General features: G+C 39.8%; 1 protein-coding gene across 1 annotated transcript in view; it reads right to left on the bottom strand.

The window, feature by feature from the left end:
* The window catches only part of VPS45 (vacuolar protein sorting 45 homolog), a gene marked incomplete at its 5' end in the record, with an annotated part of 53,300 nt that extends 44,454 nt beyond the window's left edge, over window positions 1–8,846 (bottom strand). Inside the window, 3 exons of the mRNA XM_084243791.1 lie at window positions 6,163–6,223; window positions 7,988–8,122; window positions 8,754–8,846. Of these exons, the coding sequence (XP_084099917.1) occupies window positions 6,163–6,223; window positions 7,988–8,122; window positions 8,754–8,846 (289 nt within the window). The remainder of the gene's footprint in view (window positions 1–6,162; window positions 6,224–7,987; window positions 8,123–8,753) is intronic.
* Between the last annotated feature and the right edge of the window lie 8,011 nt (window positions 8,847–16,857).

The following is a 16,857-nucleotide window of genomic DNA, read 5'->3' as shown; positions in this document are numbered from 1 at the left end:
TCTGCTGCACCATGTGGGTCAGCTCCCTGGCTGGCTGCAGTGGCTGCAAACTCATGCTGCAGTGGCTGCCGATAGCTACATAGTGCTGAGACTTAACCCTCTGTGCCACCAGGGAGGCCCTTTATTTTTTGATAAAAGAACAGAAACTATTATATAAGAGATTTAGTAAACATAAAAATATACAAAAATAAAGTTAAAAAAGTTGAGGTTAACAGAAAGCCAATTTAGTGTTAACATAAATTGTGCTGAAGGTGTATAAAGAACAAAATTACTGTATACAAAGTCATTTTAGTAAATTTCAATTAAAGTTGTGAAATTGATTGCTTGTAGTTTAATTTTCCTAGTCAACAACCTTTATATATATATATATATATATATATATATATATATATACACACACACACACATATACATATTTCTTCTGATTCTTAGATTTACAGCCCAAATCAAATAATCTTTAGAACCAGAAGAGTATTTATTAATCATTAATAATTAATCATTGTTAATCATTGTTAATCCAACTGCTATATCAAAGAACCCTCTTTAGAGAATAAGGAGTCTCACTCATGATCTATTCAATTTTTAGTTAAGAGACTCAGCAAAATAGTGATGCTGTTATAAGGTCACTTAAACTGGGCAGCAAAGGGAATCTGTAGATACATACAGTATATTATATAAGTTAGGTACTTAGGAAAATGTAGAAATTTTTGTACATATATAGTATCTACTTAGCTTGTGATCAGACTAAAAAATACTGGGATGTGTATACACTTATCAGAATGACTAGATAAAAAGTAGGGACAACACCAAATATTCATGACAACACAAAGAAACTACATCACCTGTATATCATTAGTGGAAATGTAAAGCAGTATAGTCACTCTAGAAAATGTTTAGCAACTCCCATACAAACCAGCAATTGCTCTCTCAGGCATTACTTATTCTAGAGAAATAAGACTTATGTTTAAAGACTTAAACAAAAACCTATACATAAATGCTTATAGCAGCTTTATTCATAGTAGCCTAAATTGGAAACAACTCAAATGCCCTTCAATGATGAACAGTTGGACACTTTGTGGCACATTCATACCAAGAAATACTATTCAGTAATAAAAAGAAATGAACTACTGACACACACAGTAATCTGACTGAGTCTTTAAAGAATTATGTTGAGTGAAAAACTCAACCTCAAAAGGCTGTAGACTATGCTTCCATTTATATAACTTTCTTGAAATGACAATTATAAATATGGAGAGCCAATTAGTGGATGCCAAAGATTAATGAGTGGGTTGGCTGGAAGGGAAGTGAATGTAGCTGAAAAAGGGTCAGTATTAAGGATCCTTATGGAGATGGAAATGTTTTATATCCTGGCTATATCAATGTCAATATCCTCGGTAAGACATTGTACTATAGTTATGTAAGATGTTAAACCAGGGGAAAAGGATATGGATCTCTATTATTTCTTACAACTGTACCTCAATCTATAATAAAACTGCCTATTTTTGCCTCTTGAGGTTCTTGTAAGGACCAAGTGAAATAATACATAAGGAAGTTCTTTATAAAATACAAAGTCTTATCACAAATGTTAATTTTTAGTATTATTAAAAACTATAGTTTATACTGAATAAACTATATATATATATCTTCAACTATAGTGTTAACCCTAAAACTCAAAAACCTTCAGGTAAGCTTTAAAACTTATCAAATGCCCTACTGAATATTAAGTTTTGTTATTGGTGTTAAAAATGACACTGAATAAACTATATTAATTCTATAAAGATCAACAATGACATCTAGAGGAGAATAGATGTAACTTCCAAAGCAGAATATATTACATAAAATAAATCCATATAAATTGTATAGTAACCATAATCTTACTTTATTTCTAGGATTATTCATCTAAACCTCCCCCAACAAAGTTGTACCATAAAAAAATACTTAATGATTCATACTTTCAAGTATTACATAAAGTTGCAAAGAGAAGTGGAATGTAGTCATCTAATAAGTAAAGTCAATCTCTACTTTTCCAACAAACTCAAATATATTCTCCCTATCCAACAAAAACAACCAAGACAAGCACAGATTTAGACTTAAAGGCTGGAAGACAATCCTACCAGCAAATGGCAATCAAATAAAGTCAGAAATAGCTATACTTACATCAGATAAAATACTTTCATCTTGCAAAGATAATAAGGAATAGAGACTGACATTACATTTTGACTAAGGTTCTAATACAAGAAGAAGAAATAATACTCATAAATACATATGCACCCAAACATGGAGTGCCAAGATAGATAAGACAGTTGTTAAGAGAACTAAAGAGAAATATTGAAAATAACACAATAATACTAGGGAATTTTATTTTTATTTTTATACTAAATTTTTTTTTTTTATAGAGGCATGTTTTTATTTATTTATTTATTTATTTGTTTGTTTGTTTTGTTTATACAAGCACTGGGTACAGTCAGAAGCGCGGGAGGGTGGAGAGAATTCACCAGAGCCAGAGCGGGGAGCAGAGCAGGCAGAAGGACCAAAGTACACTGCTGAGGGGAGCAGCGGGCGGCAGGAGAGGTCTGCACGCCATGTGGGACCCTCCTCCAGTGGCCGGGGAGCAGCTGGGGATCGAACCGGCGCCACAGAGGTCGCCGGCAGCTTTGCAACCCAGCGCTCAACCGCTGCGCCACCGGGGGAGGCCCGGGAATTTTAATACTCCACCTACGATTGTGGGCAGATCAACAAGACAAAGTAAGAAAAACAATAGCCTTAAATAAGACAATGAATCAAACAGATTTAACAGATATCAATAGAACACTCCACCCAAAAAAAACACTGCATATACATTTTTCTCAAGTGCACATGAACATTTTCAAGGACACATAATATGTTGAGATAAAATCTACTGTCAATAAAACTACAAAGATCAAAATTAGATCAAGTACTCTCTCTGACCATAATGTCATAAGCTAGAAACAACTATAATTAAAAAACAAACAGGGGGTTGCCTTGGAGGCGCAAGGGGTTAAGTCTCAGCACTATGAAGCTATTTGCAGCCACAGTAGCATGAGTTCCATAACCCACATGGCGCAGCAGACTCTCCTGTCTCACCTGCTGCTCCCCTCAGCAGTGTACTTCAGACAATCTGCCTGTTCTGTTCCCCACTCTTCTCTGGTGAATTCTCTCACTACCCCCTGCGCCCGCACCTCTGGATTGTACCCTAGTTCTTGTATGCATAAATAAATAAATCTTTCACAAAAACCAAAACGAACAAACAGGAAAACCCAAAAGTACATGTAGACTAAATAAAATGTTGCTTAATAGTTATTGGATAAAAGAGGAAATTAAAACAGAAAATTAAAAACACCTTAAGACTAATGAAAATAAGGATACAGGCTACCAGAATCAATGGGATGTAGGCAAAGAAGTTGTAAAAGGGAAGATAACTGTAATATAGACCCACATGAAGAAGCAAGAAAATTCCCAAATAAATTACCAATACTAAATCTAAAGCAACTTGAAAAAGAGGAACAAACAAGATCCAAAGTTAGTAGAAGGAAGGAAATATAAATAAGATGGAAATAGAAGGAACCTACCTCAACATAATAACGGCAATATATTTCAAACAAACAACCAATATAATATTTAATGGTGAAAAACTGAAAGCATTCTCCTTAGGATCAGGAACAAAAAAAGGATGCTCACTGCTACCAAATGTCTTAATACTACAGGTTTTGGCCCAAGTTATTAGGAAAAAACAGGAAATAAAGGGAATCCAGGTTGGAAGAAGTGAAACTATCACTATTTGCTGACAATATATTATTATATATAGAAAACTAGCTACTGGGAATAGTAAATGAACATAGCAAAGTGGCAGGCTATTAAATCAACATACAAAAATCCACAGCATTTCCATATACAAACAACAAATGTGAAGAAAAAGAAATCAAGAAACCTCCATTTATCCAGGGAAAATGAGAAGATGTTGTTATGGGATTTAGAGAGTGCCAGTAGGGAGACAGAAGGGCATCCTATGCTCATGGAGACAGGAAATCAACATAATCAAAATGAATACAGGGCCTAAGCCATAAAGTTAACGCAATCCTCATCAAAACAGCAATAATATATTTCAAAAAAATTGAAAAAATGGGCCTCCCTGGGGTGCAGTGGGATGAGCGCTGCGCTGTGAAGCTGTCTGCAGTCTCTGCAGCATGGGTTCGATTCCCGGCCGGCCAGGGAGATTCCCATATGGTGCAGCAGACCTCTCCTGTCTCCCCGCTGCTCCCCTCAGCAGTGCTTTCGGTCCATCTGCCTGTTCTGCTTCCTGCTCTGTCTCTGGTGAATCCTCTCACCCTCCTGTGCCTCTGACCTGTACCCCAGTTCTTGTATAAAAATAAATAAATTTTAAAAAAATTGAAAAAATATTGACATTTATATGGAACTATAAAAGGCTTTGAATAGTAAAAGCAATCCTGAGTAAACCAAAGAAATGGAGGAATCACATTACTTGACTTCAAACTTTACTATAAAGCAACAATATTAAAAACTATATGGTATTGACACAAAAATAGATACATATCAATGACACAGAATCAAAAGTCCAGGAATAAATCCACATATATATCAGTACCTAATTTATGATCAAGCAGCCATGGCCATACAAGGGGGAAGGAGAGTGTCTTTAACAGTTGGTGCTGAGAAAACTGCAAGGCCACATGTAGAAGAGTGACGCTGTATCATTCTCTAACTCTATGCACAAAGTACATTCCAAATTAAAGGTGAGGAGGTAAGACCCGCAACAATAAAATATATAGAAGAAAACATTGGTGGTATGTTCCATGACATATATAAAGATGTTTTTGGAGACTTGACCCCTATGGAAGGGAAATAAAAGCAAAATTAAACAATTAGGATTACCTCAAGTTAATTTTACACCGGTCGGGGGATGGGGAGGGGGAATTAAAAGGTCATGTGACTGAACAGGAGAAAATATTCATATGATATATAACCAATAAGGGTTAATATCCAAGATATATAAAACACCGTTCAACAACAGAACAAACAGCCCAGTAGGCAGCACAAATGAACAGATAATTGGCAAGGAGGTTATCAGAAGGCCAACAGATGAAAATAGTCCATTACTTCTAGTAAGAGAGAAGCAGGTTACAACTACAATGAGATGCCATCTACCCACGAGAAAGGCATGTGTTAAAAAGACCCCCAACAACAAGTGCTGGAGAATACATGGGGAAAGAGGAACCCTATCTTGCTGCTGGTTGGAAGGTAGACTGGTATGGCCATTGTGAAAGTGCTTTGGATTCATTTTAAAAAACTGAAAATGGCATTATGGTGTGACCCCACAATTCCACTCCTGGCTATCTATCCAAGGAACCCAAAACCATCAATGCAAAAACTATTCCTCTACAATGTTTATTGCAGCACTGTTTGCAAGAGCTGGAAGCAACCTAAATGGCCAGCAATAGATGACTGGATCAAGATGATGTGGCCTAGCCACATTATGGAACACTATTCAGTCACAAGGAAAAATGAAATGCAGCCATTTACAGCAAAATGGGAGAAGTTTGAGGGAATTATGGTAGTAAAGCAAGTCAGAATGACAAAAACAAATATTGGACATTTATGAACAGATAATTTGAAAAAGATGCAGTCAGGGCTCTGAGGTTGAGAGCGGGGAGAAAGGGAGAAAGGGACAAGGAGATATAAGGGACGGTGGTGGGGAAAAAATTAAAATCAGCGTACCAAAAACAAAACAAAACAAAACAAAACAAAAATACTCTCCCCCCAAACAGATAAACCAGCTTTTATGCTTCAGTTCTTAGACATATAAAATAAGCATACATTTTTTTTTGCAAAGGTAGCATAAAAAGTGTGGTTATTTATAACTTTTGAGTAACAAAGAATTTTGAAAGGCAAAGTAAAACTTACATGTTTTTACCTAGATGATCCACTATGAATGGAAATCATATTTAGCTACCTGAAATAAAATGTTGGTCACAAGACTTCTGATACTTTGAAAGGACACTAAAAAACCCACCAGATTCTTATAATGATGGATTCAATTAACTTATTGATGTTAAGAAGTACCCAGTGGAACATACTAGCTTAGGATACAGCTCTATAATGAAGTAGGTGAAATAACATACTTACAAATAAAATATATACTGTATTTGGGTCTTCGAAGCTCCTGAATCAGATAATTCACATTCTCCTAGAAACAAAATATGAGAACTGTTTAAGTGAGAAAGTAACATCACCCACTGATTTATGTAGCTATTTACTGAGAGTCTGTGTACTGATATAAATGTGGCCCCCAAAATATACATGATATAAAATACCAGTTTTGAATGTTAAAAAAATGGTATAGTTTCTTACAGAATTAAATGTAAACAATGCATATTGCTTGTTAAATGGGAAAAAAGTATTAAAAATTGTCATTTTGACATTAACTTTTTAATATAATCTTAAGGAAAAATTGTTTTTAAGGACACATTTTAAACCTAAAATTACTGCCTCATAAGGCAAGAGTAACAAAATAAAAGATTCCTAAGAGAGTTTGAGAGACTATATATGTAACTGTGAAGGAGGTTCTCTAATACAAAATGTTAGGAAATGGTGGACTAGATTATCTCTAAGCTACCTCTTGGAACCAAAATTTCATGACTAAGAGCTACAAATGTGAAACAACAGGAAACCAGAATAACACAGTATTAATTGACGTAGTCATTCATTCAGGAACTATGAGTATTCTCTGTGGTAGGCAAGGGGACACAATAGTGAGAAAAAACACATCATCGCTGCTCTCTGAGAGCTTACTGCTGGTATTTGAGACTGATATTAAATACACAAACTATCTAAAGCTTCGACCATCACAAGCAATAAAGAGAAGATGAGGCTATAAGTGCTTGTAAGAGGGCAGTTTGACCTTGTCAGCAAAGCCAGGAAAGATTTGTCTGAGGAAGTGAAGATGGCTGCAACAGAAAGAAGCACGTGCAAAGGCCTTGTGGCACAATGGAATGTAGAAGACTGAACAACTGGCTAAGAGCGAAGGGGGAATGGTTTGAAATGAGGTTTCAGAAATGGTAGGAACTAGATTACACAGGATAGGGCAGGCCACAATGAAAACTGAACACAACTACCATAAAAGGGATGGGAAGTCATTCAAGGGTTTCAAGTGGGGAGGATATGATCAGATTTGTGTTTGGGAAAGTACATAAGGCACAAGCATGATAAAAGAGTGCACTGGAGTCACAGACAATGAATGCAAAACAAGAGAATATACAAAATAAGATTGAAGTAGTAGAGGATTTTTAAATGATAGACTCAAGACAGATTAAGAAAATGATGGATCAAAGCTGACAGGTTAAAGAACCTTTAATCAGGGGAAGAGAATAAATGGAGGACAGGAATGAACCTGTAGAGGGATGAAAAGACTCAGCTGCTGTGGGGCTGGAGCAGGGACAGGACCTAGGAGGATGATATATAAGGGCGACCAGACCAGGTTTATAAAGGAGGGCTATGAGGGCTGAGATATAAAAATAGATTTAATCGTAGTAGTAAAATTGAACCAAGTATGCATACTGAAAAAATGAACACCTAAGTGTGCATACATATGAAAAAAATGATAAATTCTCAAGATGCTGATATAAGTATGTAAGTACATGAGATGACATGGCAATGGTGTTCAATGTGCTAGGAGGTATGGAGATTAATCCAGTAATACAGTTATATAGGTCTCTGTTAGAGTAGTTAGTGGCTTTGGAAATAGCTGAGCACTTTCTTGAAGGATAAACTGGCTGTAAGGAGTGAAGTGAAATGGGAAAAGGAGGAGAGCAAAGATTAAAACGCTGATAAATCAGGATAATTATGATGCCACGAATGATGATTAACAGAAATTTATTTTGCCTTCCTTATGCTTTCAGATCGCTGTGTTCTGTAACTGCTTGGGCGGAACACAGCTCAGTTAATGTCGTACCTTCGTGGGTCGAAGAAAACAAATTGCTTTCAGGTGTTTCATGATCTCTCGATTTTGAGAATCAATGCGCTCAAAAAGGTACACTTCCTTCTGAAGAATCTCTGACTGTGTGTACACCATACTCACGATGCCAGTCTGCAACGACAAAGGATTAACTAGTATTATGCTAGTCCAAGCCAATAAAAACAAGCAGTAAGTATTTTTCATTAATACTTAGCTGGGGCCTAAAATATTTTTCATTAATACTTAGCTGCACAACTTAAATACTGGTGTATGTAATAACATTCACTGAGCAAGTAGGTAATGCACCACAATGAAAAACAAGCTTTCCCAAACAATCCCTGAACTTTCCCCAACCCCCCCTTTTCCCCATCAACTTAAAGTTGTTGGTTTTTTTTTTTTAATTCTGTGGCCAACAAATAATAATCTGACATCTCAGCTTTACTTTCAAAACACAATGTTGACTGGAAATAACAGAACCACCACAGCCTTCAACTGCTGTGTCTCACATATTTCTTGGCAGACACATTTAGCAGAGGATTCTGATCCCAATGAATTATCCGGGTACAAGAAGAAACCTCAGGGCAGTGGTCAGAGCCATTGAGACTCAAAACCTACTCGGTAAGTCCGACACAACCTTTCGTTGTGTGAAGAACCGACCCTCCTTTAAGCAGCTTTAATTACACGCTGAATTCCACAGTGGAATGCGAGCGGCCACGGTGCAGGAGGGGGGCTCCCTCGCAAACACGGAGCAAAAGCAACTCACCGTCTCTTTATCCATGAGAAGAACTTTCATACCCGGTCCGCTGTCTTCTATCATTTTGGAAATGTACTGCTTCACCGCAAAAACCACGTTCATGGCGGCGAACTGACAGGTTACCCCTACAGTCCCTCCCGCCCCCTTTTTCCTGCTAAATTAACCCCTGGCCTGTGGCCGGGTCTCAGCTTCCTCCCAGCCTGGCTCCACTTCCGGGGGTCCGGGCAGCGGGGCTGCTGGGAGTTGTAGTTCCGCCGTGTGGCCCGCGGGTCCCCGCCGCACTGGATGGACCCCCCCGGACACCTGGGACTCCGCACCCGGCGACCTTTCTCGGAGCACCGCCTGCCCGGAGCTATTTGGGGGCTGGACTCCCGGACCCCTGGGGCTTGGTCCGCCATGGCCGGGGCCTCGGCCGAAGCCTCCGGCCGTCGTGGGGAGAGTGGCGGCTCCGGGGTGGAGGGACCCGGCCTGAGGCCGGCTCGGAGGCGAGAACAATAAAGCCTGGCCCTGGTCACTGTCTGCCATTGACGCTTTCTAGGTGGGCGGGAGGGGAGCGGGGGGAGGGGGCGAGAAGATGCGCGCGGCCCTGGCGCGGTTGGCCTTCGCGCCCTGGCTGTGTCCTTAGCAAGGCCTGGACAGTGGCCGCTGCCGAGGGAGGCTAGAATTGATTTTCCACCTCTGAAGGGTCATCTGAGGTTGAACGGATATTTGTTGGTTGAATGAACAAAGGGAACGCCCCTAAGGGATGTTTTGGGAGAGGCCTCGGAGTCCCACCCCACCCCTGACCCCGAGGCGTGGGGGGTGGGGGTTCCCCACCAGGGCCCCACGCGCGTGCGGTGGGGTCGCGGCCCTCCCAGCCTCGGGGCGCCGGGTGTGGGCTCCCACAGAACCCGAAGCTGAGCGGAGCCAGCCGAGCTGACGAGGCAGAAGCGGGTATCCGGTGGGACTAAAGGAAGCTAGCGTGGGGATTTTAAGGGCTCATTAAGATTGTGACTTTAGAAACCACAAAACTCATCAATTTCTAAATTTCTGCATTTATGTCTATACCCTACAGGTCTCTCCATCATGCCATTTCTCGAAAAGGAGAATATTTTCTGGCACCTTTATGTTAGAGAATTGTAAAATGGGAAATAATTGCAAGAAATCAGTGATTGTAATTGCTTGTAAATATCCTCACCAAAATAATGAAAAATAATGGTCTGTTGGGGTCGGTTTAATTACTAGATTCAACAGTACCAATTAATCCTTCTTTCATTGTATTATAAGGAACATAATTGAAACTAGACCCAGAACATATTAACATTCCTCTGGTTGTTGAGAATACTTATAACTCACTATGTACAATTTTCGGATTCTTTAAGGGATGGTAGAAGCTACTGGATATGTTGCAGATTTTTGTCACCTCTGAGATTGTGGAGAATGTGTTTATTTTCTCTCATTTTCAGTCTTCCTTCCAACTAAATAAAACTTTCTATTAGGCAGATTTTCTGGTTTTGAGATATGTCTGAAAGAAAAGTCTTAACTTACATATCAAAATGAAAATGTGACTCTTTAAATGGATACAAGGGAGAAAAACCTAATGTTATATGAAAATTCTACTCATCAATAAAAATGTACCTATATTATAGAAAATGGAACCTGTGCTAATGAATGGTGAAACACCTGTAACTCTTATAAGTTGCTAGTATTTATGAGAATTCACTTTCACTCTCCTGTGTCACTTAATTTTTGTTTTTTCTTACAATCCAAACTCTTGCTTTGTGACTCATCCAGAATAAATCTAGATGAGTTGCAAGAGACAGCAAATTCAGAAGCTAGTATGAAGTATCTTACTTTTTTATTTAGGCTGTAAAGCTGCACCAACAAGAGGTATTTTAAATAATAAATAAAGGCATCAAATTATAAATTATTACATTCTTCAAATATGATTACATTAATTATAAAAGTTTGTAATGCAATTATGTAAAACGTTTTCACAAGCCCAAGAAATCATGCTTTAAGGATAGAAAACAGGAAGTTAAAAATTTGGTATTTACCTTTGTACATTTTATTTAGACTTACAAATATGTGTGTAAATGAAATCATCAGGAATGATTACTTGAATAATTACAAGTGTTTCAGCATCTTACAAAGTGTGTGCTATTTAGAGGTTTAATTACCTGTTTCATATTTTATCAAAATTATGTTTTTTTACCCCATAAGAACTCAAAAGCTTGATATAAAACAGGATATATAAGCTTCAGTATGATATGTTTATACTCAGTATAATTATAACAATATGATCAAGGCTTAGATGTCTTAGATTGTTAATTCTCTACCATTTCCTTGTTGCTGTGTGTTAACATTTCTCCTCCAAGTCCTAGATATGAGGCAAGATAAAGCTGAAACTCAAATTCAGTAGCAACTGAAAAATTTGTAGAAAGAATGAGAATGTCAACCAGTCCTTCCTTGTGCAATTTTCTTAACCTCTCTAACCATTTCCTTGTGTGATACGTGGCGATAATATAATCTCTTTTGAAACTGTAAGAAGTAAATGAAATAATGATCAGAGAAAGTGTGCCTAACACATAGTAAATGCTCAATAAATATCAGCTTTAATTATTTGAAATAAAAAGACAGACATAACTTTTAGCTTATTTTTTTCCATATAATGTTGCAAAGATAGTTTTTTTTTTAAAAAGATTTATTTATTTATACAAGCACTGGGTACAGTCAGAAGCACGGGAGGGTGAGAAAATTCACCAGAACCCAAGCTGGGAACAGAACAGACAGACTGACGAAATACACTGCTGAGGGGAGCAGCGGGCGTGGCAGGAGAGGTCTGCGGCAGGAGAGGTCTGCACGCCTTGTGGGCCTCTCACCGGTGGCCAGGGATCGAACCGGCGCTGCAGAGGCTGCAGGCAGGCTCAAAGCCCAGCGCTCAACTGCTGCGCCACCAGGGGAGGCCCTTAGTTTATATTTTACTTATATCTTACTACTTTTGACAAGAAAACTTAAAAAAAAAATAGAATCAATTTCAGAACTGGTAAACTCTAGCTTCCAAATATTTCTATACTTTATATTGCATTACAATACAATAATAGAAATAGTAGTGGAAAGATTTGAGCTGTTCCATCATAGTTTGTAAAGTAAACAATTTCACAAAAAGACAAAAGTTAGAAAAAAATGTATTTCAAGTGATTTTAGAGGCTCAGTGTCTACTCAACTGCAAATAAAAGAAATTGTTAAATTTATGTTATACTTGGTGATTTGATGCTAAGCTTCATGGTAGCAAAAACATTGAATAGCTTTAAATTATTAAGTCACAATTATTTGCAGCAAACTGAGAGAAGCCCATTTTTTTTCAATTTGCATTTTACTGTTTGTTTCTTTGTACACACCCCTTTTACACATCCTTTTTAGAAAGTAGATTGTCATTTTTTTTTGAGGACAGAGAATTTCCCCTCCTTCTTTTCACCTAGTGCAGTGGCCTCCACACAGAAGATACCCAATAAATATTTAATGTTGGTGATACTCATTACTGGGCAGACTGCTACCATGCCATGTTAAGTAAAGTGCACAGTTTTACACAGAACAACAAGGAGATCGACATACTTACCGAGGTGTTTCATGCCAAAATTTTTATTGAATGAGATGGAATAGATTCTGGGAAAAATATCATGGACTTTCTTTCCAAATTCCCAGCTTTCTTTCCAAATTTCCAGGTATATTGCATGGATGTGGACTTGCTCTATCTGGTGCTCTTGTGGCATTACATTGTGTTTAATCCTCTCTCCGGCCGTGATTAGAGAGAGGATTAATTTCATAGAATTGTGGATTAAAATTTACTTTAGAAAGCTTAAGCTTTTAAAAAATATTCAAGTTAGCGTCGATGCTTTCATACTCAGGCAGAGGGCGCCCTTAGCCCATCAAGAAGGTACAAACAATTTAGAGGCTGTAAAATTTGGGTCCACTAAGTTGTGGTTAAACGAATGAGGGAAGATGCATTGTTTTAGCCAAAAATAGATAAGAAAATGCTAGTTTATTGAGTATGATCTGCTTTTGTCTTTCGATCTTATTGAATTGTTGCATGAATTGACAGCCTGGTGGCGCAGTTGGTTGAACACAGCTCTGTGGTGCTGTCCACAGCCTCTATAGCATGTGTTCAATCCCCAGCTGGGGAGCAACCCACGTGGCGCAGCAGACCTCTCCAGTCTTGCCTGCTGCTCCCCTCAGCAGTGTATTTCAGTAGATCTGCCTGTTCTCCTCCCCATTCTGTCTCTGGTGAATCCTCTCACCCCTGCACCTCTGGCCTACACCTCAGCTCTTGTGTGCATAAATAAATAAATTAACTTAAAAAAAATAAAATTTGAGGGTGGAGGGCCTCCCTGGTGGTGCAGGGATTAAAGACAGCGCTATCAAGCTATCAACTATCGCCAGCCACTGCAGCACAAGTTCCATCCCTGGCTAGCCAGGGAGAAACCCACATGGTGCAGCAGACCTCTCCTGTGCTCCCCTCAGCGGTGTATTTCAGTGTATCTGCCTGTTCTGCTCCCCACTCTCTCTGGTAAATCCTATCATTACCCTCCCCACACACACACCTCTGGATTTCACCCCAGTTCTTGTATGCATAAATAAGTAAATCTTTGAAAAAAAATAAATACAATTTGAAGGTGAAATCTAATTATAACTTCTATTCATGTCTGATGGCAATTGATAGTATATCTGTTGATATGAATATATTATTGTGTTACGCCGTGTGCTGAGTGCTTTCCACACATTATTCTCGCAATAAGTCAATGACTTTGGTAGTGCTGTTAACCTCTTTTTAAAAATAAGAAAACGGGGGCCTCCCTGGTGGTGCAAGGGGTTAAGTCTCAGCACTATGAAACTATTGGCAGCCACTGCAACACAAGTTCGATCCCCGGCCAGGGAGCTACCCACATGGCGCAGCAGACCTCTCCTGTCTCCCTGCTGCTCCCCTCAGAAGTGTATTTCAGTCCATCCGCCTGTTTTGCTCCCACCTCTGTCTCTGGTGGATCCTCTCAACACCACCGCCCACCTCTGGCCTATACCCCAGCTCTTATGTACAAAAATAAATAAATCCTAAGAAAATAAAATAAAGAGAAAGCAGAAACATACATAAGTAGAATTCCATTTCTAAGTGACAAAACTGGGAGTTGAACCACGAAATGAGAATACCAGAATCCATGGTTACAGAATACTGTGGGGCAGAGGACAGTTCCTTCTGTTCATGGCACAAAATATAAAGTTAATAGTGAAACTGATTTTTCCTCTTTAATTTTCAGTTGTTATTGAAAGACTACAGCAACATGCAGACTCACTTGACTTAGTTTAGCTATAATATGAGGAAATCATACTTTTTATTTACTGGTGATATAATTTAAACTCAGATGTTATAGAAATAGTCAATTCCTGGTCAGAGGAACGGTCAAAATTAGAGTACCATAATAGAATGAAAAAAACACTGACTTGAGAGTCAGGTAATCTGATTTATAGTATATTTTACTGCTAATATCTGAGTGAGCTTCACAAATGATTTCAACTCACAAGATCTGTCTCTTTCAAATGAAGGAAATGAACTAGAAAACCTCAGTCATAGATCTTTGAGTTTTATCTGGAAACCATTCTCTGTTTTATATCTGTACATTGCACATATCTTGTTCAATTTCTGGGAACAGTGCATTAATATAAATTTAATAATGTCATGCATCTGTGTTAGTATTGTTGTGGAGACCCCCAAATAGTGTACAGCCCAGAGTCATTGGTCTTTGACATTTCTCAGGACATGCTTTCATTTTCTTTCAATGCCTGGTTCCTGGGAAGAGCTTGCTCACTTTTCTTTAATTTTGATTAGAACACTTCCTTAAGGGAGGGGAGAGGATAATTTTCTCTTCTTTAATTCCTGATGGAAAGGTGTGGATTTTATCATCTTTTTGAGGGGAGACTGCATAAATGTAGGGGCAGAGTGCCTATTAATATTCTTTTGCTTCCTCCTGTGAAGTATTTAGGAACTATTCCTTTCTGAAAGTAAAGTGTTGGCATCAATGCTTAAGATAAAAGCTAAAGGGGGACTCCCTGGTGGCACAAGGGGTTAGGCACTGCACTATGAAGCAATCTGCAGCCTCTGCAGCACAAGTTCGATCCCCAGGCAGTCACGGAGCACACCCACATGGCGCAGCAGAACTGTCCTCTCTCCCTGCTGTGCCCCTCAGCAGTGTACTTCGGTCAATCTGCCTATTCTGTTCCCCGCTCTGTCTCTGGTGAATCCTCTCACCTCCCCGCATCTCTGGCCTGTACCCCAGCTCTTGTATGCATAAATACATAAACCTTAAAAAAAGATAAAAGATAAAGGGACTGATGGTCTAGTTTTTAATGTGAATGTTTAATGATGCTATTTATATATATATATTTTTTTTAAGATTTATTTATTTATTTATTTATTTATTTATTTATTTATACAAGCACTGGGTACAGTCAGAAGCACGGAGGGCGAGAGAATTCACCAGAGCCAGAGCGGGGAGCAGAGCAGGCAGAAGGACCGAAGGACACTGCTGAGGGGAGCAGCGGGCGGCAGGAGAGGTCTGCGCGCCATGCGGGACCCTCCTCCGGTGGCCGGGGAGCAGCCGGGGATCGAACTGGCGCCGCAGAGGCCGCGGGCAGCTTCGCAACCCAGCGCTCAACCACTGCGCCATGGGGGAGGCCCTTAAAGATTTATTTATTTATGCATACAAGAGCTGGGGTGCAGGCCAGAGGTCTGGGGTGGGGAGCAGAGCAGGCAGAAGGACCGAAATACACTGCTGAGGGGAGCAGCAGGCGGCAGGAGAGGTCTGCGCGTCATGTGGGACCCTCCTCTGGTGGCCGGGGAGCAGCCGGGGATCGAACCGTCGCTGCACAGGCTGCGGGCAGTTTCGCAACCCAGCGCTCAACTGCTGCGCCACTGGGGAGGCCCTAATGATGCTATTTTTAATTGAGTTGAAACTTCTAAATTGAACCACACTTAAATTCTAAGTCATCTTTCTCTGTGGTTCTTTTACTGGGTCACCTCTGTGGGCATTTAGTTTTCAACACTGGTCACTGGAAGATTTATGGAGGGTATTCATTCTTTTGAAGACCTGCTATGTTAGCCATGGAAATACAGCATTGAAGAAAAACAAATCCCTGATCTCCTGGAGTTTACAATCTGGTGAGGACACTCAGACAATGAACAAAATAAAATGTATAATAATTAGATGGCGATAAGTCCTATAGAGAAAAACAAATCAGGCTTAAAAAAGGGAGATGGGGAAATATTCAGAAGTTCAAGGCTTGCACCTTATACATAAGGTGGTCAGGGAGTCCACCACTGAGTGGACAATTGAGCAGAAACCTGAAGGGCGTGAAAGGAGTTAAGTCATGAGGGCAGGAACTGGACACGGGGCAGGTTTTCTGATCCCATGCAGATCGGGTAAAGGAGGAGTCAGAGTCCTCAGTGGGTTTTTGCAGGTCTTTTTTGGGGTTCACCAGGCATATGGCAGGCAGGGGTAATGGGAGGCTGGCAATCCTCCCAGCCCCCAGCAAATCCTCACTCTATCTGGGCTCTCTGGCCTTCTCTGCTTCTGCTTCGGGCTTCTTCTCTTTCGGCTTCTGCTGCTTCAGCTTCTCCTGGCGTCCCCGTGACGCCGCCCTTAAAAGCACAGTCTTAGCGCAGGTGTACCCACTCAAGGTGCCCGCCAATCAGGCATGCATTCAGGATCACAGGGTTCCCTCATCTATCCTGATGGCGGGAGGGCAGAAAAGCCTGATATTTTTCCTTACCCTACAGGTATGTAAATAAAGAAACTTCCAGGTGCAAACCTCCTCAAGTGGGAGAGCAAAGTGTCTGTTGTAGGTAGCTAGAACTGAGGCTTTGAGGGAAAAGATAGACAATGGTAAACAGTTGAGCAGGACCCTCTGGTGAAGGCGTTGGCTTTTATTTTGAGTGAGATGGGAAGTTACTGGAGAGATCTGAGATGATCATTCTCTGTCCTGAGAATAAAGTACAGAGAGCAAAGGCAGAAAACAAGGAGACAAATCAGGAGCTTTTGTAAGATAGCTGGAGATTGTGGCATATTAGCTGATGGTTGGGACAGAG

Source organism: Talpa europaea (assembly GCF_964194135.1).
Source record: "Talpa europaea genome assembly, chromosome: 9".
Taxonomy (NCBI): Eukaryota; Metazoa; Chordata; class Mammalia; order Eulipotyphla; family Talpidae; genus Talpa; species Talpa europaea.
Note: the sequence above shows the minus strand (reverse complement) of the source record. Positions and strands in the feature narration are given on the sequence as shown.